Source organism: Filicampus tigris, chromosome 14 (genome assembly GCF_054856515.1).
Source record: "Filicampus tigris isolate MCC_2025a chromosome 14, RoL_Ftig_1.0, whole genome shotgun sequence".
Classification (NCBI taxonomy): Eukaryota; Metazoa; Chordata; class Actinopteri; order Syngnathiformes; family Syngnathidae; genus Filicampus; species Filicampus tigris.
The window spans coordinates 12,085,062-12,106,963 of record NC_141230.1 but is presented as its reverse complement, the minus strand read 5'-3'; the positions used below and the strand labels follow the sequence as shown (position 1 = coordinate 12,106,963).

The 21,902-nt window shown below is 42.2% G+C and overlaps 1 protein-coding gene across 1 annotated transcript in view; it reads left to right on the top strand.

Annotated features, from left to right (window-relative positions):
- The window catches only part of igsf3 (immunoglobulin superfamily, member 3), a 105,003-nt gene that overhangs the window by 49,824 nt on the left and 33,277 nt on the right, over window positions 1–21,902 (top strand). Inside the window, exons 3-5 of the mRNA XM_086051916.1 lie at window positions 5,063–5,482; window positions 15,102–15,488; window positions 17,492–17,899. Of these exons, the coding sequence (XP_085908042.1) occupies window positions 5,063–5,482; window positions 15,102–15,488; window positions 17,492–17,899 (1,215 nt within the window). The remainder of the gene's footprint in view (window positions 1–5,062; window positions 5,483–15,101; window positions 15,489–17,491; window positions 17,900–21,902) is intronic.

The following is a 21,902-nucleotide window of genomic DNA, read 5'->3' as shown; positions in this document are numbered from 1 at the left end:
ACGCTTTTTTTTTTGCAGGAAAAAGTAAAATATCAATCCAAAAGCATGTGGAAAGTTCAGTTTTTTAATTAGAACGATAGTCATGCAGAAAGTGATATTTTGAAAGGCAAGGCTCACGCCCATTCATTTAACAGACTGGCGAGACATGCACTGCTTGTACATTTTTACCACAACCGTCACTTTTTTTTTATCCACTGGTGCAAATGAAATTATAATTATGGTTAATTATTGTTGTAAAACACAATATGTGTATTGTATATACTGTATTTCTATGGCTTGATGGCACTTGGCTGTCTCTCTCTGTGTACTCTGGGTGTCTGCCTTTCTATGTGTGTTGTATGTGTGCGTGCGCGTGCGTGCGTGTTTGTCTTGTTGTTGTTGGCATTAGCTTTCGATCAACGACAAATTTGAAAGGAGATATGTGGGTGGTTCATCTGAGCTGTACATGCAGCATGAGCATGGAAAATCCACAACTGATATCGTCTTAATTTTCGATATGAATATCTTGAATGTTCATGTCTACATATCGAAAAAAATAACGATATATCGCCCAGGCCAGTTTCCTTATTTCCTTATTATTTCTTATTTATTTAAGATGATGATTTTTATTATTTATTTTGTATGTATTTTTTTAATGTTTTTATTTTTATGTAATTTAGGCTTTATAATATTACGTATGTAAGCGTAATATTTTTTAAGCCATGTTCATATTTGGATTACATAATACATTTAGCCAAATTGTTGATGTAAATATGTTACCGTTTTATTTTTCTCCGGTGTCTATCTACTAAAGTGCACTGCCAGTCAAAATATACCATTATGCTCTAACCCCAAAAAATAAAAAAGTGATTAAAAACCTAATCCTATCTCACTCACTTATTTTTGGATTTGTGGTACTCTTTGTTGCTTGGGGTCCCTAATTTGGAAGACACTAATTTGTGGAACAACAACAGGATTATATCCTGCCGATATGGTTCCACTGAAATCCGCTTGCCCAGCGGTGAGACCCATTAAGAGAGTGAGGTTGCCCGGCCAGAAACTATTATAAACAGAGCCTCTCACTATAAACACTGGCACCGGCCTACTTAGAGTCCCATATTAGTAATTGTATCATACAAGCAACAAAGGCATATATCAGCAGAAAAGGTTTATTGCACCCATGACTAATATTGCCATAATAACTCACCTGAGGTGAGCGAGAAGTGGATGTGAAGATAGTATTCAGTCAAAGAAGTGTAGCAAATTGCTTCTTCATGTGCAGCTATACAGTCGCAGCAGAATGTAGCACCTCATTAGAGGGCCTGCTGACTTTAACCCTCCCTTATTGGCCACTTTGTTTTCCTGCTATGTCTATTTTAACACCATTTCTCACTTGAGCCGCACTAACCACGGTATTTTCATCACTCCACCCTCTTGTCAATCTTCTTTGTGATCTGTCTGGCTTTGGCCTAGTTTGGTTGCGCCTCAATTTCTGGCTGGCCCCGCTCTCGCTGTAGCTCCTGTTTTTACTCACAATCAACATGAACACACTTCCCAGTATGTTTATTAATGGCTGCTCTTTTGCATCTATCTGACTTGAAATATTTTGAAAAATAGAATGGCTGGCATCATTAAAGTAAAGAATGTAACATTTCAAATAAATACAAATATTTATGACCCAATTAATCACTAAGTGTGTTGTCCACTTGACTAAATGTGCACAAATATGCACCTGAAAAAAAAAACAGGTCATGTCGAGGTTTTTTTCTGGCTCAAATTAAGGCAGAGATGGTACCATTCTGTGTATGCTGCGCCCTCTACTGGCACAAACACTTTTTGGTGCCGTATTGATGTACATGTATTATGTTGTTGTGTAATTCCTAAAGGTTTTCTTTGTACATTTCATCATAATTCTGCATTCCAGTATAAAGTATTCTTTTATTCAGAAAGGTGAGGTAAAAAGTCATTTTAAAGAATGTACTGTATATACTGCATTAATTTTAGTCTTGGTGACTACAGAGGCATTGCTGGCTATGTCTCGTGAGTCATCATCTTGCCGGCAAGTGTATGCGGCGGCAAAGAGTGTGCGTTCAGGCTGGCGTTTGCTTTCCTTTTTCGTGTCGCTCGGTGGGCTGGCTCTCGTCCTCCCACAGGTGAGTGTTCGCTGTTTTTGGCAGTACGCGTCAACTTGCAAAAGCAAAGCCCAGAGAGTGGGGAGGAAAAGTATCCGCCTGAAAACGTATGGACGTTATCAATCACTTCAAGAGTCAATAGTACATTTATTGTACCATACATTTCACATTTCATACATGTAGAAATCATGAACATTTGTGTGACGATACATCACACTCATAATGGTAATTTGGTAAATGGAAAAAAAAAAAAGAATAACACATTACTTCTGGTGTCAGCATATTTACTAGTGTTCAACCTTACGGGACTATAATGTACTTCGATCATGAAATGCTAAACAACTGTTACGGTTGATAGCCATGTGCAATAAGTTACTGGCCTCTGTCCAGAAAAAGTGCATTAGAATGCCACTCCAAGTTTTGAGTTGGGTCAAAGTAATTATTTTGACATATACTGATATGTGTACTCTCAGCAGTTTACTAAATAAACAATCCAGACAGCACTTCGTGAAGAACTAGATTTGAGGTTATTGTCTCCGCTTATAGCTTTCAAAGCAAACCATGAGTTATCATGTCTTCAGGTACCCGGCTTGTCCGCTGAAGTGGTGTGGGGTTGCCATGCCAATAAAAAAGCACCATTTCACCATTCTTGCAAGCCAATGGACCATCACAGTGACCTGGAAGCTGTTAATTTAAGCACAAATTACAGCATACTGTTGCTTTATCTCTGTTAAGTTTCACCACACATAATTATTCTTCGACTTGCATCATTTGCTCAATTAACTTGATTACACGCTGTCTTAACTTGTGTGCATTGAGCTCATTCCTAGGCACCGTGCCTGCATACAATATGTGCGTATCACAGTAAATACCTCACTATTGAGGAGCATTCGCTCCATAGATGAAAATCGACAGTCTTTTTCTACGACCTTCAGCTTAAACTGAATTATTATTTATTTTTTTATGACCTTCTACTGTATGCTTATTCATATATTCATGTAATTCTCTGGAGGCATGTGCTGCGGTGAGATGTCAGCACACTATAGCATGTTAAAGTTGAACATGAAACAGGAGGATGCGGGTGGTGCTCATGTCAGAGGGAGAAAAATATTGTTTCTTCCTCCACTTGGTTGCAAATCAGATCTTGAGGCACTTTTAGCTTATATCTATATGTCTATTTATTTTCACTACGGGTAGACATAAACCCAAATTGTCTGCTGTAGTCAAGCCAGTCCTGCGCATTTAACAGCAATATGCTCTTTATAGACTGGGACACACCCTTAAAATAATGGATCATTCTAACCTGAAATGGCCTCTACAGCACATTGATTTTGATGTTAAGCCCTTAGTACCTGTGCATTCCCTAAATAGATTTGCACATTGTATATCTGTAACCCCTTGTTGCGCCAGGAACCGTATTTGGTAGTCAAATTGGAAGCCACATGCCTCACAATAAAGAAATAGAACAATGTGATTTCCCTCAACTGAACATAAGACAGGGAATCAGGTTAGAAACATTTTGGGGGGAAAGTACAATGAAGCAAAAGTATTTTTTTTATAGGACTGCAGCAATTGAATATACTTAGAATTGAGTATTCCATCGATTAGTTCCTCTGTTAATGATCGGAATAAAATTGATTTGTGTTATTAAACAACAATATCGGCACAAAAGACATTAGCAAATATGTGATTTTTAGGTTTTATTGTTGTCCACTTGTGGTGAACATGCTCACATTATACACTGTACTATCTGTGATGCTTTGACGTCATTGCGCGACTTGAGTTTTCATGCGAGTCAACATGGATTCTCGCGGCGCTGCGTTGGTTATAGCCATTCTCGAGGCGCTTTTTGCTGACTTATTTGTCCGCAACCAACCACTGCTTCTCGGTGAAAGGTTTAAAAGCAATTCTGACCTCTTGTCGGTTCTCCCGAATGAGTGGAGTCAAGGACGGACGTTCCATCTGAATGGACAGTATTTGGCTAACTACTGCCGCCTAGAGGCTTTCCATGCGTTTGGAAACGCACTTCTGCGGTTTTGTGTGGATGCGTTTTTTAATGTGTATTCCAACGCAGGCGGGGGGTGGGATATACGGTTGTTAAAAAACCCCGGCTACGTGTAGACAAGGCCTCAGATTAGCTAGTGCCCCAAATCCTACGCTGTGCGGACTAGTGTCTAGGCATGAGGCGTGGCCATAGAAGCTCATGTACTATATATGTGCTGCTTATTACGTGTTTCTTTTTGTTAATGTTAATTCTAGAAAGCGATTGAAAGTGCACAGACACCGGTGTCTATTCTTGACCTTTTGCGGAGGCAGTAAAATACATTATAACTAACGGTGGTAAGCTCTATATTATATAGCCTCTATTTAGCTAACAATGTTTACAGTAGGTGTGCAGTTGTTTCATCCAGTTCTGTTGTAGTAGAAACATTGCACTGTATCTTCTTTTAGAAGTGTGAAAACTACAGGGTCACATACACATTTTGCTTATTATTTATTGGGTGTGGCTTATATAGAGGTGCGGGTTATAGTCCGTAAAATACGGTAATCATTTTAGCCATCATTTTTTTATTTGCTACCTATGTGACAGCATGGTGGATTAGTGATTAGTGTAGTTTATGTGAGGATTCTCCAGGTACTCCGACTTCCTCCCATATTCCAAAAACATGAATGTTACGTTCATTGAAGACTCTAAATTGTCCATAGGCTATATGTGCCTTGACTGGAGACGAGCCCAGCCAGGCAAGATGTGCTCTAGCTAGTCGGATGCAAGTCCATAGAAAATGGATTATCATAATCTTCAATGCTTGCCTACGACTCTTACTTCATCATTGAGCAAAATTCTTCGTTATATGAGCTCATTTATTAAATGAATTCTTTCTCATACTATACATCTTATCCATATGGCATTTGCCCCAACTCTAATTGAGATTTTCATTTTCTGCTTGCAGTTATTGCTGACTCACTGACGGTATCAGCTCCAGCCCAGACTCTGTCCAAAGTGGAAGGCGATACACTACAGCTGACCTGTGAAGTTTCCCGGACCACAATGCAACACACTCACTTGTCAGTGGGCTGGTACCTGAGAGCGCCCGATGACGCATCCGCCCCGCCTCAGGAGCTGCTCACCCTGTCCAAGGACTTTGTTTTACGGTCCGGGGGTCCGTACCGCCAGAGGATGGCGGCGGGGGACCTCAGGCTGGACAAAACCAACGCCACATCCTACCGACTGACCATCCACAAACTGCAACCGGTAGACCAGGGCTTGCTCTACTGCCAGGCTGCGGAATGGATCCAGGATGCCGACGGCAGTTGGTTCGCAATGACCCGCAAACAGAGCGACAAGACCCCGCTCCGCATTCAGCCCACCGGTGAGTGAAGTGAGGGATGCAGATTTGATTTCAAAGAGTCAAGAAGCAGATGTACATCACACACGTGGGCCGACTTCCTCTGATTGCTGATCAGCCTCTCACACTAAGCTCATTATCTCTCTAAAAAGGGTTTATTCAACCTCCACAGACCTCCCACTGATGCATTTGTGTCGCTTTGTCGAGCAACATTAAAAGCATAGTCAATGATAGTGTAAATAGCTTTAAACTGTGCACAACAGGTGTCTACAGAGTATACAGTCTCCCTACTGTTAGAAGTAACGGTGCAGTAGGAGCCCATTTGTATACCTTGAGGAACAATCCGAACTAAGGGCTAATTAATGTCAGAAAGGATCCAGGTCTGGTCTTAAAGGAAGATATTTCAAACCCAAATGAGTTTTAATTGCAGTTTGGACCAGACAAACGACTATCGCATCTGCAGATACATCCTGCAGTATTTGCTTCATTCAGAGATATGACAGGAACCTCGCGTCACATGCCCCCCACAATACGTTCTACTGCTGATTACTAAAGAAGGGAAAAGCTAGAAAAAAATGTTTTTTTCTGGTGAAATAACAGTGTCTACTCTCTTTTGGTAGGGTTGGTGCTAGGGGTGGGCGATCTGGCAAAAATATCAGATCGCGATTTTTAAAAAATAAAATCATGATCACGATTCTTTTTTTACATCGTTTTTTTATGACTAATTTACAAATTTCTGACCATTTTCCTCATGTTAAACAAAATAAAACATATTTAAAATGTGTATGAAACTCTAAAAGAAAAAAAACAAACATTTTAAGTCAGCTAAGCTTTCTGAACAGGTTTTAATTTGAATAGAGACAATTTTTATCAAGATGTGCAGTGAATGTAAACATAAAAGGAGGTAACATAATGTTAACATAAAAACACAGCTCGTAACGCAGGTCTAGTACTTTGAAGAGTCTTTTAAAGCCCTCATTTTCCACTGTTTTAATGGAAATCATGTCTTCAGCAAGGTAATAAGTTACTGCCTCAGTTACTCCTTTACACTGCTTTCTTGTTTTTTTCATATGGAGTGCTCTTGTTAAATGGCTGTGTTACCGTGGGTTGCGTTAGCTTGGAGCTAGCGGCTGCCTCCGGCTACCAATGGAATGATCTCCGTTTGCTTTGGCTGTCGGCGCTGACGTCCGAACCGAAACTTTGCAAACAACTGGTTTGAGCTTTCTGAGGAAAAGCCAAACCAAATCGACGCTGTGGATGTGGAGTTTGTTTTCGGGACCAACTCTGCTTCGTGGTGACTTTTCGCTACAGCTCCCCGCTGTATACAAACAAACAGGCGGGGAGTGTCACGTACGGTGCACTGTGCGTGCTGTGATTGGTTGGTCGGGTATACGCATCAGCGGCTTTGCGCCGCCATCGAGCTAGACTGTATAGAATGTGCCATTTAGACGGTCAAACGATCTTCCAGCTTTATGGGATCGTGAACACGTTGAATCGCTTAACGATCTAATATCGTCATATCGTCCACCCCTAGTTGGTGCTTATATTGTCGCACAACACGATATGTTGTGGGTCTTGAAAGATCATTTAAAATGCCACTTTATAGCTGGAAATCTGGGGAATGCTGTTTTGAAAACGGCCAGCATTGAATGCGTTAATCGCCATTCAGCAGAGCAAAATACACGTACACATGCGGCAAAGCCAACAACCTTAGCTAAGCTTACAGTATCTCCTCTTTGACAATACAAAGAGCTGAGAACAGTCGATACGTACCACTTTAACTTAATACTTGGACACCAATTACTATTCTCCTTTTAACCAATACTTTGGTGGCATCTTGTGTCAGCATATACATTACAAAAAGGCCACAAAAACTACTGTAGGTTCCACATAAACATTAACAGATGCATTTGTGAAAGTGAACTAGGCGAGGTTTCACTGAATCGGTACTTCCACGTTGGGAAACCATACAAAACTGCTTGTGGGGACATCAGTCGTGGTTCTTCTTGAGTGCATTAGCGCGAAGAACTGTGCCGGCCGTCGGCAACTCTGATTGTCCACTCGGTCGATTGTCTAATGGAGATGACAAAGTGCGGGAGGAGGAGGAGGAGGAGGTGGGAGAAAGGAGGTAGGACATCGGGTCAAGTAACGATGGCGCGGTTGTCGGCTGACTATGCCTCATGACGATAATCTCATAAGTAGTCAAGCCCCAGGCTTGATGGATCAGACACAACGACAGCTTTATGGCTCGTCACCGCACCTCCCACCCGACTCGACCTCCTCACCCCGTCACTCGAACTGTGCCGTCACCCACTCGTAAGAAGTCATTCTTTGTGCGCCTACTGGAAAGGCCCTCACGTCTGGCTGGTAAACAGCGGCGACATTAGCGCCATGATCCAGATGCAACACAGTCTTGGGTGTCTCTACAAGTGAATCCCTTCAAATTAGACTCATTTTTGGCCTCTGCCAATGAAGTATCACATCCGCTCCGGAGCTGTACAAGTTGATGGCGCCCCAGATTGTGTTGGCTGGTGGAGACGGCGGAGCGGGAACAGAGATGTAAAGCACGTTTGTCAGATGACTCCCTGCTACTTCAGGGAGGAGACAAAAGGCACAAGGGTTCCCCTCTCTGAACCCTTTGTCACTCTCCGTCTCTCCTGTAATCCATAATAGATGGAGGTGTTGTTGCATGACGGCGAACACAGCAGAGGTGTGCTTATCTTAGCTCTCAAACTTGATGTGTGTGATTTTTGGATAGCTTTGTGTTTGCTTACCGCCAGGCGACGGGGAAGCCTGTATAACTTTTTGGGGCAAACTCGTCTAGTTGGTTTGTGTGCATATTTGACAGCGGGAGAGGGAGGATGTTGTAGGAGCAGGGCACAGCACCTCCATTACGCTCCCATCATAAAAGATGGAGTGGAAGACAGCCCCATCACTAACTAATCACCCACAGCCAGCATCAAAGATAGAGCCTTGGACAGAATCTTGTTTTAACTTGCTGTTTTTTAGAACTTTTCCTTTTACCCCCCCCCCCCCTATTATTTTTTAAAATGAACTTTATCATACTTGCTTTTTGAGTCACTTAGGACTTTTAAACTTTTTGAGATTTAGATGTTCTGTTTGTGACTTGGGTTAGTCGGTAGCCCATCTACCTTACAATTGAGAGATTTTCAGTTCGAATCTCTGTTCAGGCCCTTCTGTGTAAAGTTCGTTTTCTCCCGGTACTCCAGTTTTCTCCCACATGCATGCTAGATCAATTTAGAAAACCAAATTATCCATAGGCGTGTATGTGAGAGTGAGTGATTGTTTTTCTATAGGTGCCTTGCGAATAACTGGTGATCAGTCCAGGGTACACTCAAGCCTCTCACCCAAAAGTCAGCTGAGGTCATCTCCAAATGATCTGTGACCCTGATCAGGAGATGTGTTACAGAAAATGGAGAGATCCATAGGCGTGTATGTGAGTGCGAATGATTGTTTTTCTATAGGTGCCATGCAAATAACTGGTGATCAGTCCAGGGTACACTCAAGCCTCTCACCCAAAAGTCAGCTGAGGTCATCTCCAAATGATGTGCGACCCTGATCAGGAGATGTGTTACAGAAAATGGAGAGATGAATTTGGTGTTTGTGTCTTGAGCAACACAGTGATGTAGCTTTTAGCATACACTGACGCTTTTCCAATACAAGTTTCAGAACGGCGTGGGCCAGCTCTGCCCCGGCCTTGCCTGGCTGGCCTCTCCTGGCCTCCTTTGCTTTTTTATTGCAACAGGCATCAATCAAAAGTGGCAGTGCGATTTAATGTGTGGACTCCCTGAGATCCGAACTATCAATCAATCAATCAATCAATCAATCAATCAATCAATCAATCACATTTTATTTATATAGCACTTTTCATACATAAAAATGCAACTCAAAGTGCTTTAAAACATTCAAAGCAAAACATAGAATTATCTTCAATCAAAAGAAAAGATAAATTATTTAAAAGTTGTTGAAAGCCAAACTAAAAAGGTGTGTCTTGAGCTTCCTCTTAAAAATATCAACAGTCTCTGCAGACCTGACATCCTCTGGCAGGCTATTCCAAAGGTGAGGACCAAAATGGCTGAATGCAGCCTCGCCATGCATTTTGGTCCTCACCCTTGGAATAAATAAAAGGCGAGCCTCTATCGCATTCTGAGACCCCCCCCATAAAATTTGTTGGACTGTATCACTTTTTTTAAGCCATAAAACGATAGTGAAGACAGGAAGACACAGGTTGGTACATACATAGGACGTGGGTGAAAATAAAGAGGAATGTGCGGATATATTGAAAGGCTGGCCTCGCACCGCTAATGTACATTTTTACCACAAGCTTTGCTATTACATTCACAGGTACATATGAAATGGTGAATAAGTGTAAGTGTTACTGTAAAACACAAGAAGTGTAGTGTGTACACTGTATTTCTATGACTTGGTGGTGGCCGGCTTTGTCTCGCTCACTTCAAACCAGGAAATGGGAGTGTGCAGTGGAGTTCCGCGGCATCGCTGAAAGAAACTTAACTGTCAGCCAATCAGTCGGCCCTCCTCAGTCTGTGTTCTAGAACCGGTTTGGAGGAACAGTGCCATTATCACCATCCTGGTTTCGAAAACGTGTAATGGAAAAGCGACCACACAGGGCGGAAGCAGGCGGGTATGGGGTAGAACCGAGTAACGGTGTTGACTTTACATTAGACTCTATTTTTAATCCGACATGAAATTTTACATTTGTGATGATTCAGCCACGCAAACGTTTAATTTATTACGCACGGCAATGGTGTGACGTTATCTTTACTAGACGTCTCCATGATATGAAGAGCTCGAAAGGTGTCTTCTCATTTCCCCAAAATATTTCTACCCCCTCTCTCCTTTCTACCTCCATATTTACTTCCGTTAACCCTGACGTCTGACGTGCTTTGTGCGCATGCGTGTCACATCACGGACGCGTTGCATTCAGATAAGAAGTCACATTTGTTTTTGAAATGTGAACGAGTACGCACAAAGATTGAATTGAACAAAAAATACAAATTGGGCATCCCGCCCTGCAGTGTGAACATAGCCTTAGAGCAAGACGCAACCCCCACCCCCACTATTGGCAGGCCAGCAAAAGCCCCCACCTCTCGACACACACACACAAATTTAAGACACGGGTGGGGGCTTTTCTGCTGGCAAAAGCCAGTTACCAGGTACCATTTCCATTACCAGCCTGTGTTCCAAGCATGTCGAGCCAATACCCTACATGTGAAAGCTTGATGAGTTTTTGATGAACCACCGCTCTCCATTCATTGATCAATTGTATTCGGCAAAGCCGCATCACTGTAACATTTGAGCACGCGTGGCAGAAAATGAGAAAAAAATTAACTCATGCTAATGTCGGCTTAGCCTGTCGCCGCTGTGCCTTAGCATTTGCACTTTAGACTCCACAGTCTCCAGTCGATTATTCTGCTGCTCTGTCACCTCTTGGTTGAAATTAAAGTAAATTGCTAAATAGTTGTTTGTTGTCTGTCTCCTTCCAACTGGTGTAATGGTGTACAATGCAGCACAGTTTTTGCAATTTTCCCACATTACTGTTTTGAAGGCACACAGTTTGAAGTACAGCCGGTATTAATAGCAGTGCCATGCTCGGGCCCCGCCCGAAAGTTGGAAAATGAAGAAGATGTTTCAATCCAGTCCAGTAGATTGCTGCGATATGCTTTATTTTATTAGTCATAATGAGAAATGTAAAACAATCCTGAATGTTTTTAGTACCACAATGTGATTTTGTTTTTTCCCCCCACTTGGCCAGTGCCACCTGCTTCCACTTCACATTGAAGCACAAAAAAAACAAAAAAAAAACGTCCCTTGCTTGTTTTGCCTGTTTTATAAACTTGACATTTTGCTTGATATTTTTTTCATATTTTCAAATGAAGTATGTACAGCAAAAGATCAATGAATTATAATTTCTCACATTTGAAGACATGGTCCAAACAATGTGGGATTTGAAATGTCACTTCTATTAGATTTTATTAATGACATGAATCCGAACTTGATTGTCCTCATCAGGAAGGCAGAACACAAAGTACCAAGATGAATAGTGAGCTGTCATCATTCCTTAGTTGTCATATCAGTATACATCACCCGCTCTTGATTAGCGTCTACACAAAAGATTTGGGTCTGATGAGATGGGCTCTGACATTGTAATATATGCAGATGATTACCGTTATTTATTCACGTTCAACAATCAATCTGCAAGCGACGTGATATCATGGCGGCAAAGGCTGCATCACATCACACATTAAATTTGTTATATCACTCACTGTGATGCGAGGTGACAAAAACACATATAGTGTTGAGGAAGCGTGTGGCACGACAAATATTTGAATGGCTTGGAAAGTACTCAATGCACACTCTGAGAATTTTTATTATGTTCTGTATGTTACATTTGTGTTTTGTGTTGCGATTGTGACTGTATTCTACTGCTATGCCCACTGTTTTTGTTATAGCGTGTTCAGTCTACACGCTTAGCATGAGTTTTCTCAACAACAACAAAATAAGACTCAAATTTGTCCATCGGTGGGAATGTGAGTGTAAAGGGTGTTTGTCAGGATATGACCACAGAGTCAAGGGTGTCACATGCCTTTCGCCCCAACTCTAATGAGTTAAACACAGTAGAAATTGTACGGCCACGCACTGGGCGGAATTACCCTGCTTCATGCCAGTTATAGAGGTTATAGACTTGCGTATGTCAGTGTAAGAATGCATTCTCCTCTAATAGTGATGAAATGAGGAATATATTCTTTTATTTAAACCAACAAATGTGCTCATAAAACAAGAATATGACTTGGCCAGATTTCTTAAAACAAGTAGCCTTTAAAAAAAACAAACGATTTGAGTTTTTACAGTGTGTAACCTATGTTATGCTGCAATAGTTATAATTTCACCAAAAAATTGGATGAAAAATCCTTCTAGTCCCTAAATTAAAAAAAAAAAAAAAAAACAATCAAATGAAAAGCAGTAACTTATGTTGCTGCGCAAACTACCTAGTCATTGCTTATTTGTAACCTCAAACCATTTGTGCCATCGCAAACCCGAGTACCCCTTGAATAAATTATTTGTTCCTTTTCCCACACTCTATCAAGGAAACATAGTCTTTCCTAGTACGCCAATACAGTAGATGCACATTAATTAAGAAGGATTCAAAAGTCCACCCATGAGAGCTTTGTCCATATTCCAAACAACTGTTCATAGCCTTGAGCTGAAAAATGGGAGACTTAATATTTGCAAACACTGGAAGACTGTGATATCCACAGTTTTGGGTGCAGAGGCTGAATACTAAAGTGAGGAGGATAGAATATTAAGGGGATTCTTGGGGCACAAGATGACACTAAAATTGTGTCAGTTGCATCCACAGAGAAGACGCCAAGAGAATAGAAAAGAGGAAAGGTTGAGGTCACGCCGTGCGGTGCAGGGATAAAATAAAAAACGCTGATTTGTCAGAGTGCACCGCTCGCCCTCCCTTCCTCTTCTCTTTCACCTCGGCAATAAAAAATAAACCTAATTAGAATTCTTGCTTGCAGTGTGACAGGGAGTCAAGCGCTCTCTTCCTCCTCCTCTTCCTCCTGCTCACACACAGCAAAGTTGCTGGTGCTCACTCCGCTTCCACTTATCCAAATTACGCTCACATTCTGTGTGTGTGTGTGGAGGGGGGGCGCATGGGGCTGTGCGCTGGGTTTATTTGCTGTATTAATTTGCAGATGATGAGCGCGGTAGGCTTCGTGTCGGAAACGCCTGCTTTGCCCCTCAGTGTTGGTGGTAGCCTCGAGCTGTAATTACGACAACGAACGCACTTCCTGACAAACACTCTGGTGTGAAAATGTTCGGAGCCTACCCGTCGGTTTTGTGTTGTGATGCAGAGGAGCGCACAGACGAGAGGCAGGGGGGTTAATAGCGACTTGGAGCCTGTCATTATGTACTGCACATAATGTACTGTATGGATCAAAGTATTGGGGCATGCCTCTTAATCAATTAATCAATCATGGGTAGGACTAATTGCCTTGGATTGATATAGATATTTTGAATAGAGAAGAGCACAAAGCAAGGCCCATTAAGACATGCTTAGATGGGCTTGGCATACAATCACTGAGCTGGAAACACTATGGAAAGTGTTTTAATGCTTAGTGTAGTTCTGATAATGGATGGATGGATAATAAAGTAAAGGCGCATTGAAAAAATGACCAAAATGAATGTGCCATTATTACAGTATAGTCAGATAACATAAAAATATGTACAAAGTGCTAAAGTTGAATATGAGACGGTATGTCTGGTTTAATACCAAGACGTTTTTTTGTTTTTATTTTTTATTCTGAGGCTGGATTTACATTGCAGAACCAAGTGGCCTTCATATGACACATTTCCGATATGGTAGTGTATTCACCAGTTGTGTGCGGTGCATTACTGACGTGGGCCTTCATTGGACTCTTAAGTGACCTATTCCACCTCTTAACACCACCACCATTATGTTCCAAAATGATATACAGAAAGCAATATAACTATGCATGGAATTACAGAGCGACAGACATTTTTTTGTATTTGGGAATAACAGTAAATGCCATTACTCAAGCAAGACAAATACTTAAACCATTATCTTCCGTTACATCAACTCCAAACCTCTAAAGCATTTCACATTCAATAGTTATCAAATAACTTGTCAAAAACATTAAACTTAAATACATTGTATTCAGCATAGCTGCTTGTTATTTAAAGCATTAGCATTTTTGTGTAGTCAGAGCTCGCTAGCTGTTGCTGCTCTGGGAGTCACAAATAAATCATTTTATAAACTGAAATAAGCCAAACAGCTTTAGAGTTGGCCGATCTATCCTCACAATGTCCAGTTTTTCTTGAAAAGTTCCCCTTGAAAATTAACGTTGAATAATGTCTAACGTTTGTCCTCTCCTGCACGTGATTACGAATCACTTTGCTGATGTCACTTATGAGCATAAGCGAGTGTTGGATCGAAAATCTGATTGATTAAAAAAATCTACTGTTATTAATATGATGTGTGTGTGTGGGGGGGGGGATTCTCAAGGGCCTTGGGCAAATTACATTTTCATGGCAACACATAAAAGTTCAAAATCTGATTGGTCAACACGGCTAAAACACATACAACAACCCGCAAAAAGTGAGTAAGTACTCAACAAACGTGAGCACTGAGCAATGACAACAGAAAAGCAAACAACATGAGTAACACAAATATTCAATGTTACATACCGTTTACTTGGTGTGGGTGGACTCTCCCCACATTGAACCATTTATTTAAATACATTACTCCAGTGGCTGCCTGTGGGCATTATTTTTTCTCATTTAATGAACACCCCTCCAATGTAGCATATTTAGATTTAATGGTCCGTGCTTTCGCTATGGTTTAAATTCACAGTGGGTGTTTTTAATGTGTTTGTGTTGCTTGGGCAGACGTGGGTGTGCGTATAGGTCAACAGTTGGTGAATTTCAAAAATGTCAAGCTGACATTGACATACAGCTTATCTGTGTAATTGTGTTGCACTTGCATTGGTAGATTTCCGCTGTGTATTTAATGTTCATTCACATTCGGAAAAGCCCTGATTCTGATCGAACATCGACACTCTTGTTTTCTCTTTAGATCGTGACTTCAGCATCCAGGTGAGCACGGAGCGACGGTCCTTCACGGCCGGTGAGCCGCTGGAGCTCCGCTGCACCATTGAGGCGCAGAACGTCCCCGAGCGATTCTTCTCGGTGTCGTGGGTCTTCAGCAGCTCACCGGTGGCCGTGGTGGGCCCCAGTGCCGTGCCCGTCCTGGGCGCCGACTACGTGGCCCGCGAAGCTGCCGGCTACATGACGGTGCGCAAGGAGAGCCCCAACGTTCACCTGCTCAAACTGCAGCACCTACGCCTTAACGACACCGGCAAATACATCTGCCGGGTGACGGAGCGGGAAAAGACACCCACGGGAGACTTCATCGACCGCAGCAAGCGGTCCCGTAACGTTCAGATCACAGTGCAGCCGCTCAGTAAGTAATAATCCGGTCGCGAGGCCACTGGCTTAGTTGTTCTGTCCTTACTTGTCAATTACACTAAGAATCATGAGCTATTCATAAGAGCAGTTTTAGTGGTATTGAATGTCCCCACCTCTCTCCTTGTGCCTTGACAGATAGCCTCTATTGTTAGCTGTGAGTAAGTAGAGATCAGATAATGCTCCTCTTATTCCTAATGTATTTTCCCTTTGAGTGGATTGCTAAGGAATTGTAATGTAGAATTATAGTCCTTCCCATAAAGGGGGGGGGGGTTCACCAGGATAATGGAAAGCTGCAGAGTCTAGACTTACAGAGGTTGAACTAACAGCCATGAAATAAGACTACAAAGAAATAAAAAACCCAAAGAAAGACGCATCACTTCAGTGTCTGCCAAGAGGTTCCCCGGGCTGGATGATGAGCTTCTTGCGAGGCTGTCCTTTTGGATGCATGGCCGGGTCAGGTCAGGCTTACAGCTGATCATTGCAAATTTACCTTCTGCCACGCACGTAGGCAGAAGGGTCATCTGCCTCTTCCCCGTCGCCTGTTTTGACATCATAGTCTCCCTAGGCTGGGACAGCATGTGTAGCCAGCTTCTACCAGTAGCCTACTAAAGACAACAACAACAGAACCCCTCCAAACCACAAAGTAGCATCTCCTCTCAAGCGGCTAACACCAAGCAGCCTAACCTGACCTTTACATGAGCCTACCGCTAAATTAGCACACAAAAAAAAATGGCCCCAAGCCAGCGGTGGTCTCCGGGGAAACTCCTTTTATGGTTGAATTTGTTTTTCCGACAAAGACATTAATGCCTTATAAAGAATGTTTATGGGGGTTACACACGTGAAGGAAAACCTGGACTGGAGCAAGGCAAGCACTTGAGACTTAGTTAGCAATTTTTTATGCTCGAGCGTCTGCTTCACGTTCACATACTCATTTGAATTTGTGCTGTTAACGCAAAAGCTATGTTTTCAACAAGGTTCAATTTGCCACGGTGCACGTTTTGTTTGAGGAAAACTTAAAAGGTAAGTATGGGATGATGCTGCATCAGCTGTGTAGATATGTGGTATAAGATACCAGCATTTCATTTGCTATTTAATCCAAAAACATAACTAAGGGGTCTTGAAAAGTGGAACTTTCAAGAGAGAGAGAACTTTCAAGGTCAGTGTCACTTTCCATTGCAGGTGATTTACTTGTTCAGGAAGCAACACTTCTAGTCGCACCGTGTGTGCCAAGCTGTAGAAAACAACCAAAAAGTCACTGGTCATCAATGTGTTGCACCTAAAGTCCATGTGTTTTTGTAGAGTCATCTCAGGTATGAAAGCGTTGGTATGAACGTGAAGGGAATGAAAAAGGGATTTCAAGGTTTGAATGTGATAGAAGCTAAGAGGCTAACGTTATTCATAGTCAAACACAGCTCATGTATATTAGAGAGACAGAACTGAGTTTGGCCCGAGGAGAGAAAAAAGGGGGGAAAAAAACCTTCAGCGACATCACTTTAGTTTTTGGGTTAACTGGAGCTTTGTGATGTTTTTGAAGTGATGAGGTTGTCGTAAAGCGGGAAAAGCAAGCAAGAGAGCCTGGAAGGACTTCTTAGCCTCCTCTTCATCTTCCTCTTGTGATCTTGGCTCAGTGAATAAACTACTGCGGGTTCCGAAAGACTAACAACCCCATCCCCTACACAAACCCAAACCCGCCAGGGCCTGCTCGCTATCCGTCACTCTGATGTGCTTCGGGCCAGAGACAAACCCGCAATATCAACCTCTCACGTTCACAGGCAAACACTGGTGAGCTACGCTTCACACAGGATGGGCTTTTACTCCAAGGAGCAAGCTTTGTAATTTGTTTCATTGCCCCTGGGCTCATGTTCTCTTGGATGTTTCAATACTGGACGTGTGATTTCCTGTTGTCTTTTGGATTCAGTGTGGGATAGGATTTTTCTAAATTAAGAACTTCATCTCATCACTTGCTGACCTTTATAGTGTTTTCTGTTTTCCTTACAGAGAGCAACATCACCGTCTTGTTGTCTAGCAACTCCTCTGAGGTTCTGGAGGGCAACGTGATGCAGTTGACCTGCCTGGTGCAGTCCACCACAGGCCCGCTGTCTGTTGTCTGGCAGTGGACGGACAGGCAAGGCAATGAAGCAGCCCAGTGGTTGGCCTCTTTGGACAGAGACGGCACCGTTCGGCACAGCCGCGCCTACAGGGAGCGCTCCGGCTACGGCGAGATACGAGTGGAGAGGTCGCGGGCTGACACCTACTTGCTCTCCATCTACAACGTCTTGCCTGGGGATGAAGGGCAGTACAGCTGCGCTGCAACCGAGTGGTTTCAAAGCGGCACTGAACCAGAACTCAGCTGGGAGCAGATTGGAGAGAAGTCAGACACGAAGATGGTCACCGTCAAGACTGTCGGCAAGTTTATTTAAGGCTACACCGCTTCCAAGACCATTCGCACACACACATGCTGCATTGCTGCATTACTGCAGGACTGGTGAATGGCTAGGGCAGGAAAATTGTATCACCAATTAGTTGAGTTTGCGTTTTTGTTTATTTTGAAGTACAAAAAGTTTGAAGAATACAAAAAATAGCCGAATCGTTCCATTTCACTACATGCGAACGTTCTATTGAGGTCTAGTGTTGCAATTTCTACTGGATGGAGTGAGACACGGTGAAGTCTGTTGATCAGTCCATAGAGGCTTGTCATTTATAAACTTTTATGTGTCAAATGCAGTCTTGTTGTAACTAATAAAACGGCTAGAGCTAGAAAAATCATCAAACAAGCAGTATCAACAGCAGTGTTATGAGACACACTTAAGTCAATTATGTGGTCAACTGAATATTACCCATGCAACTCTTAGGTAGGCTTTTGTCCTTTTATCAATAGCAGCGTTATTGTACACAACAGCTCTAGCTAGACCCACTAGAGCATGTTAAGGCGAAGTCAACCCCTAAAATGTATTTACAATAATGTTCTATGCAGCCCCACTAGTCTAAACACGGCATTCTGATTAATATTGCGTTTGTGGAATCACGGCTTACCTGTTTTCTGAAGCCGAGTCATGATTGGTCATTACCTGAACCCTGAGCAACTGTGATGTCATTTTCAGTCGACAGAAAGCGACAAAATGGCCACCCCTGAGATGGCTAAAAATGGGTGGATTTTGCTGCTGAACTCATATTCCACAAATGCATTATTTATCAGAATGCCGTGTTGAGACTATAGGAGGCGCATAGAATATGATATTGGAAAGAACATTTTTGGCAGACTTACTCTACATTGAGGGTATCAACTATATTGTTTTGGTACCAAAAAGTGGTGAACTAGACACACTGGCTGACTGAGCACACACAGAGCACACAGGAATTAGAGACAGACTAAAATATGCCATCATGTCAGAGAGAAGCTTCAAACAAAGGTTGCTTTATTGAACCATTTTAAAGTCCCCACGACTCTACAGTAGCTTTGACGGTTTTGATGGTATGATGTCATTTTATGTCACGTTTGGACCGGTAAATGTTACTGTACATAATGAATATTGCACTGAAGCTTGATTTGACTAAAATAGTGAATTGAATCAAAATCACAATATCCGTCCGAAAAGTTGCAGTTCAATCTTTTCCTAAAAATCATTCGGCCCTACTGTGTGCATACACAGATGAGAGTCCAAATCATAGCAAACCACCTGCGCATGGTGACTAGACTTGATTTCTTGACCATTAACTCAATCAGCGGTCAGGCCGAGTAAGTTCCGACCGTACAAAGCAAGGTCCGTAAAAACATGCTTGCATGAGTTTGCTCTGGTCCAATGTGAAAACCTCAACTTCGTCACAGGATGAACTAGAAGACAGATTGTGAGCCGTGGGTCCTGTAGAGAGTCTTCCCAGAAAAGTGCGAGCTGTTCCAGCTCCACATTTTCTCCAGTTTTCATTTACTGTAGGTGTAATGGCCACGTGTCCCATTGCTTATGGCCATAACGAGTCGAAGAATACTCCATGGTTTATTCATGTTGTGCCTGGGGGTAAAGAACTATTAGGACACATTCTCACTCCACCTGCCACACGTCAAGTGTTGCATGCTGCGGTGACAATCGTTATACGCACACACTCGCACACAGATTAGTTGGATTTATTCGAATGGAAATTCAGCACAGATGTGTTTCACAGGGTATGGGTCCGCCCTCAGTCAGTGCAGAGTTAAGCAGAACATTTTGAGTACAGGCTGAGAAAACCACTGGAGCGCAGCAGTGAGGAGCTGGCAGGTCAGGAGCAGAGGGGCTCAATACGCGCACACACATGCACACAGATTAACTTGCTGCAAAGAGATGTCCGTTTTTAAGTGGTTATTTGTTAGCTTCAGGCACAGACATTAGTTTGAGGAACACGAGGCGTGTTATGTAGAGTGGAGCAAACAAGTCCCGAGTTTCTTGTCTGTCCCGCCTCTTCTTGTCTATGTTTCTACAAAGTAGATGAAAGCTGTGTGTTGTTATGCCGCGGTCATTAAGTGTTGAGTTTCATCTTTTACTTATTTTGGTCTGCGGGTTTCTCACGTTTTCCTTCCAAAAAAAAAAAAAAAATGGATTATTGGATGGAGATCACTTATGTATAGACCTGTTATTTTTTCTGTTTTGTTATTATAAGGCTTGCTGGTTTTGTTGACCGAAAAAGGAGGAAAAAAAACTCATTTCCTTTGGTGGCCTACTGGGCACAAGATGGGTTCGACTGTGACCTGCCCTCTGAATCGATTGACAGCCTAATGCTCCAGATATTATATATATGGTCACTGTAACCTAATTGAATTCATAGCCTACTAATGGACTCCCGCTGCCTGCTAACAAAACCCTGGAGGGCATCCTAGAAAGACATCCTCTGGAAACTTATTATTTTCATTTGTTTGCCACAGTCAAGACAAGGCAGCATGGCACAGTAGCTCGCTTTCTGGCTGATTGGTTTAAAATGCACAATCGTTTCTTTTCATAGGAAATGACCTGACTCAGGTTACGTGTTTAATTTCGTTTTTTCCTTTAAGCTATTCCAAATGTAGTGCTCAGTACATACCCTTCTCAATGTATCACATTTCTTAGCCGCGAGACTGTTAACATCACAATTAATGGACAGTAAATTCTTAATAATTGATCATTGCTGTGACCTACACGTTTACCATCGATTGTACGGTAGTTGCTGTTACATGAGGAAGAACACCCATTAGAAGTTTGCTAACATTAATCGACAAGCAGTTCCGTCAAAATGATTCATAGTTCATACCGCAAAGAAACTTGTTGAGAGAATATCTTTTAGTAGGAATTGACAAAATATTGCTGGCCTCGGGCAAAATCTTCATCCCCAAAATCATTTTTTAGGAAGCCAAACAAATGGCACGTTTGTTGAACCTTTAATATTGCATCATCAAGCAGAGCAAGCTATTTTCAGCAGTTGGTCATTAATTTGTAGAAATAACATGCATGCGTGGGGACTGAACAATATCCTAGATGTGTGACCAAATTAGGAGGTTTTGGCCTGACGCTTTGCTATTTTCATTATTTTCTTACCTTGGCTACAATAGTCACATGCAATATTATGGATACTTCTTTATGCAGGCATAGTCAACATTCTAAATTTATAATCAATGAAATTTCGTAATTTGGAATGGTGCAAAATATTGTGCTTCTTGTAACTTTGGGCCGAACTGTCTATAAAATACGTGTAAGTCCCTGTTAAGTGAACATACATGTCTTGTAAATTCAATCTACCTCAGAAAAGAGTGAAGAACCCTGTCAAATTTGATTGGTTAAATTGCCATGTTTATAAAATGAGGCTTGAAAATCTATTGAAAAATGGTGAAAAGCAGTTAATTTATTTAGAAATAAATCTTTGAATTCACTTTACAGAGCCTTTAAGTCCAAGTCACAATGTGTTGATGAATTTGGTGGTACTTTTAACAATAACTAAATAGATAATAATTCTTACATAATCCTGTCGTATCGCTGCAATAGCTTTATGGTAAATGGGCTCACTTGGGTTGCACTTTTCTACCTTCAAGGTACTCCAAGCGCTTTAACACTCTTTCCTCATTCACCTACTGGGGGTTCCAGTTTCTTGCTCAAGGACACTTCGACATGAGCTCAAGGGCTGAGGATCGAAGCAACAACCTTTTGCCCGGGCTGGAGTATTTTTCTCCAAGACAAAAGACATCGACTAGCCACCTTTTATGCAGTAAAATCTTTCCCTTTCAATGAAAATAGAATTCCAGGTTTTTGTCAGTGAGAAAATGAAGACCCGCAGGCAGCTTCTGCCGCGGTGGTTAAGTGGACCGGACTGAAGAAAGCCATTGATTACACTCCCCTGAAGGACAATGGGGAGGATGGCTGTCAGAGAAAGAGGCATGAGAGACAGGAGAAACGCAAGACGAGGGTGGGAG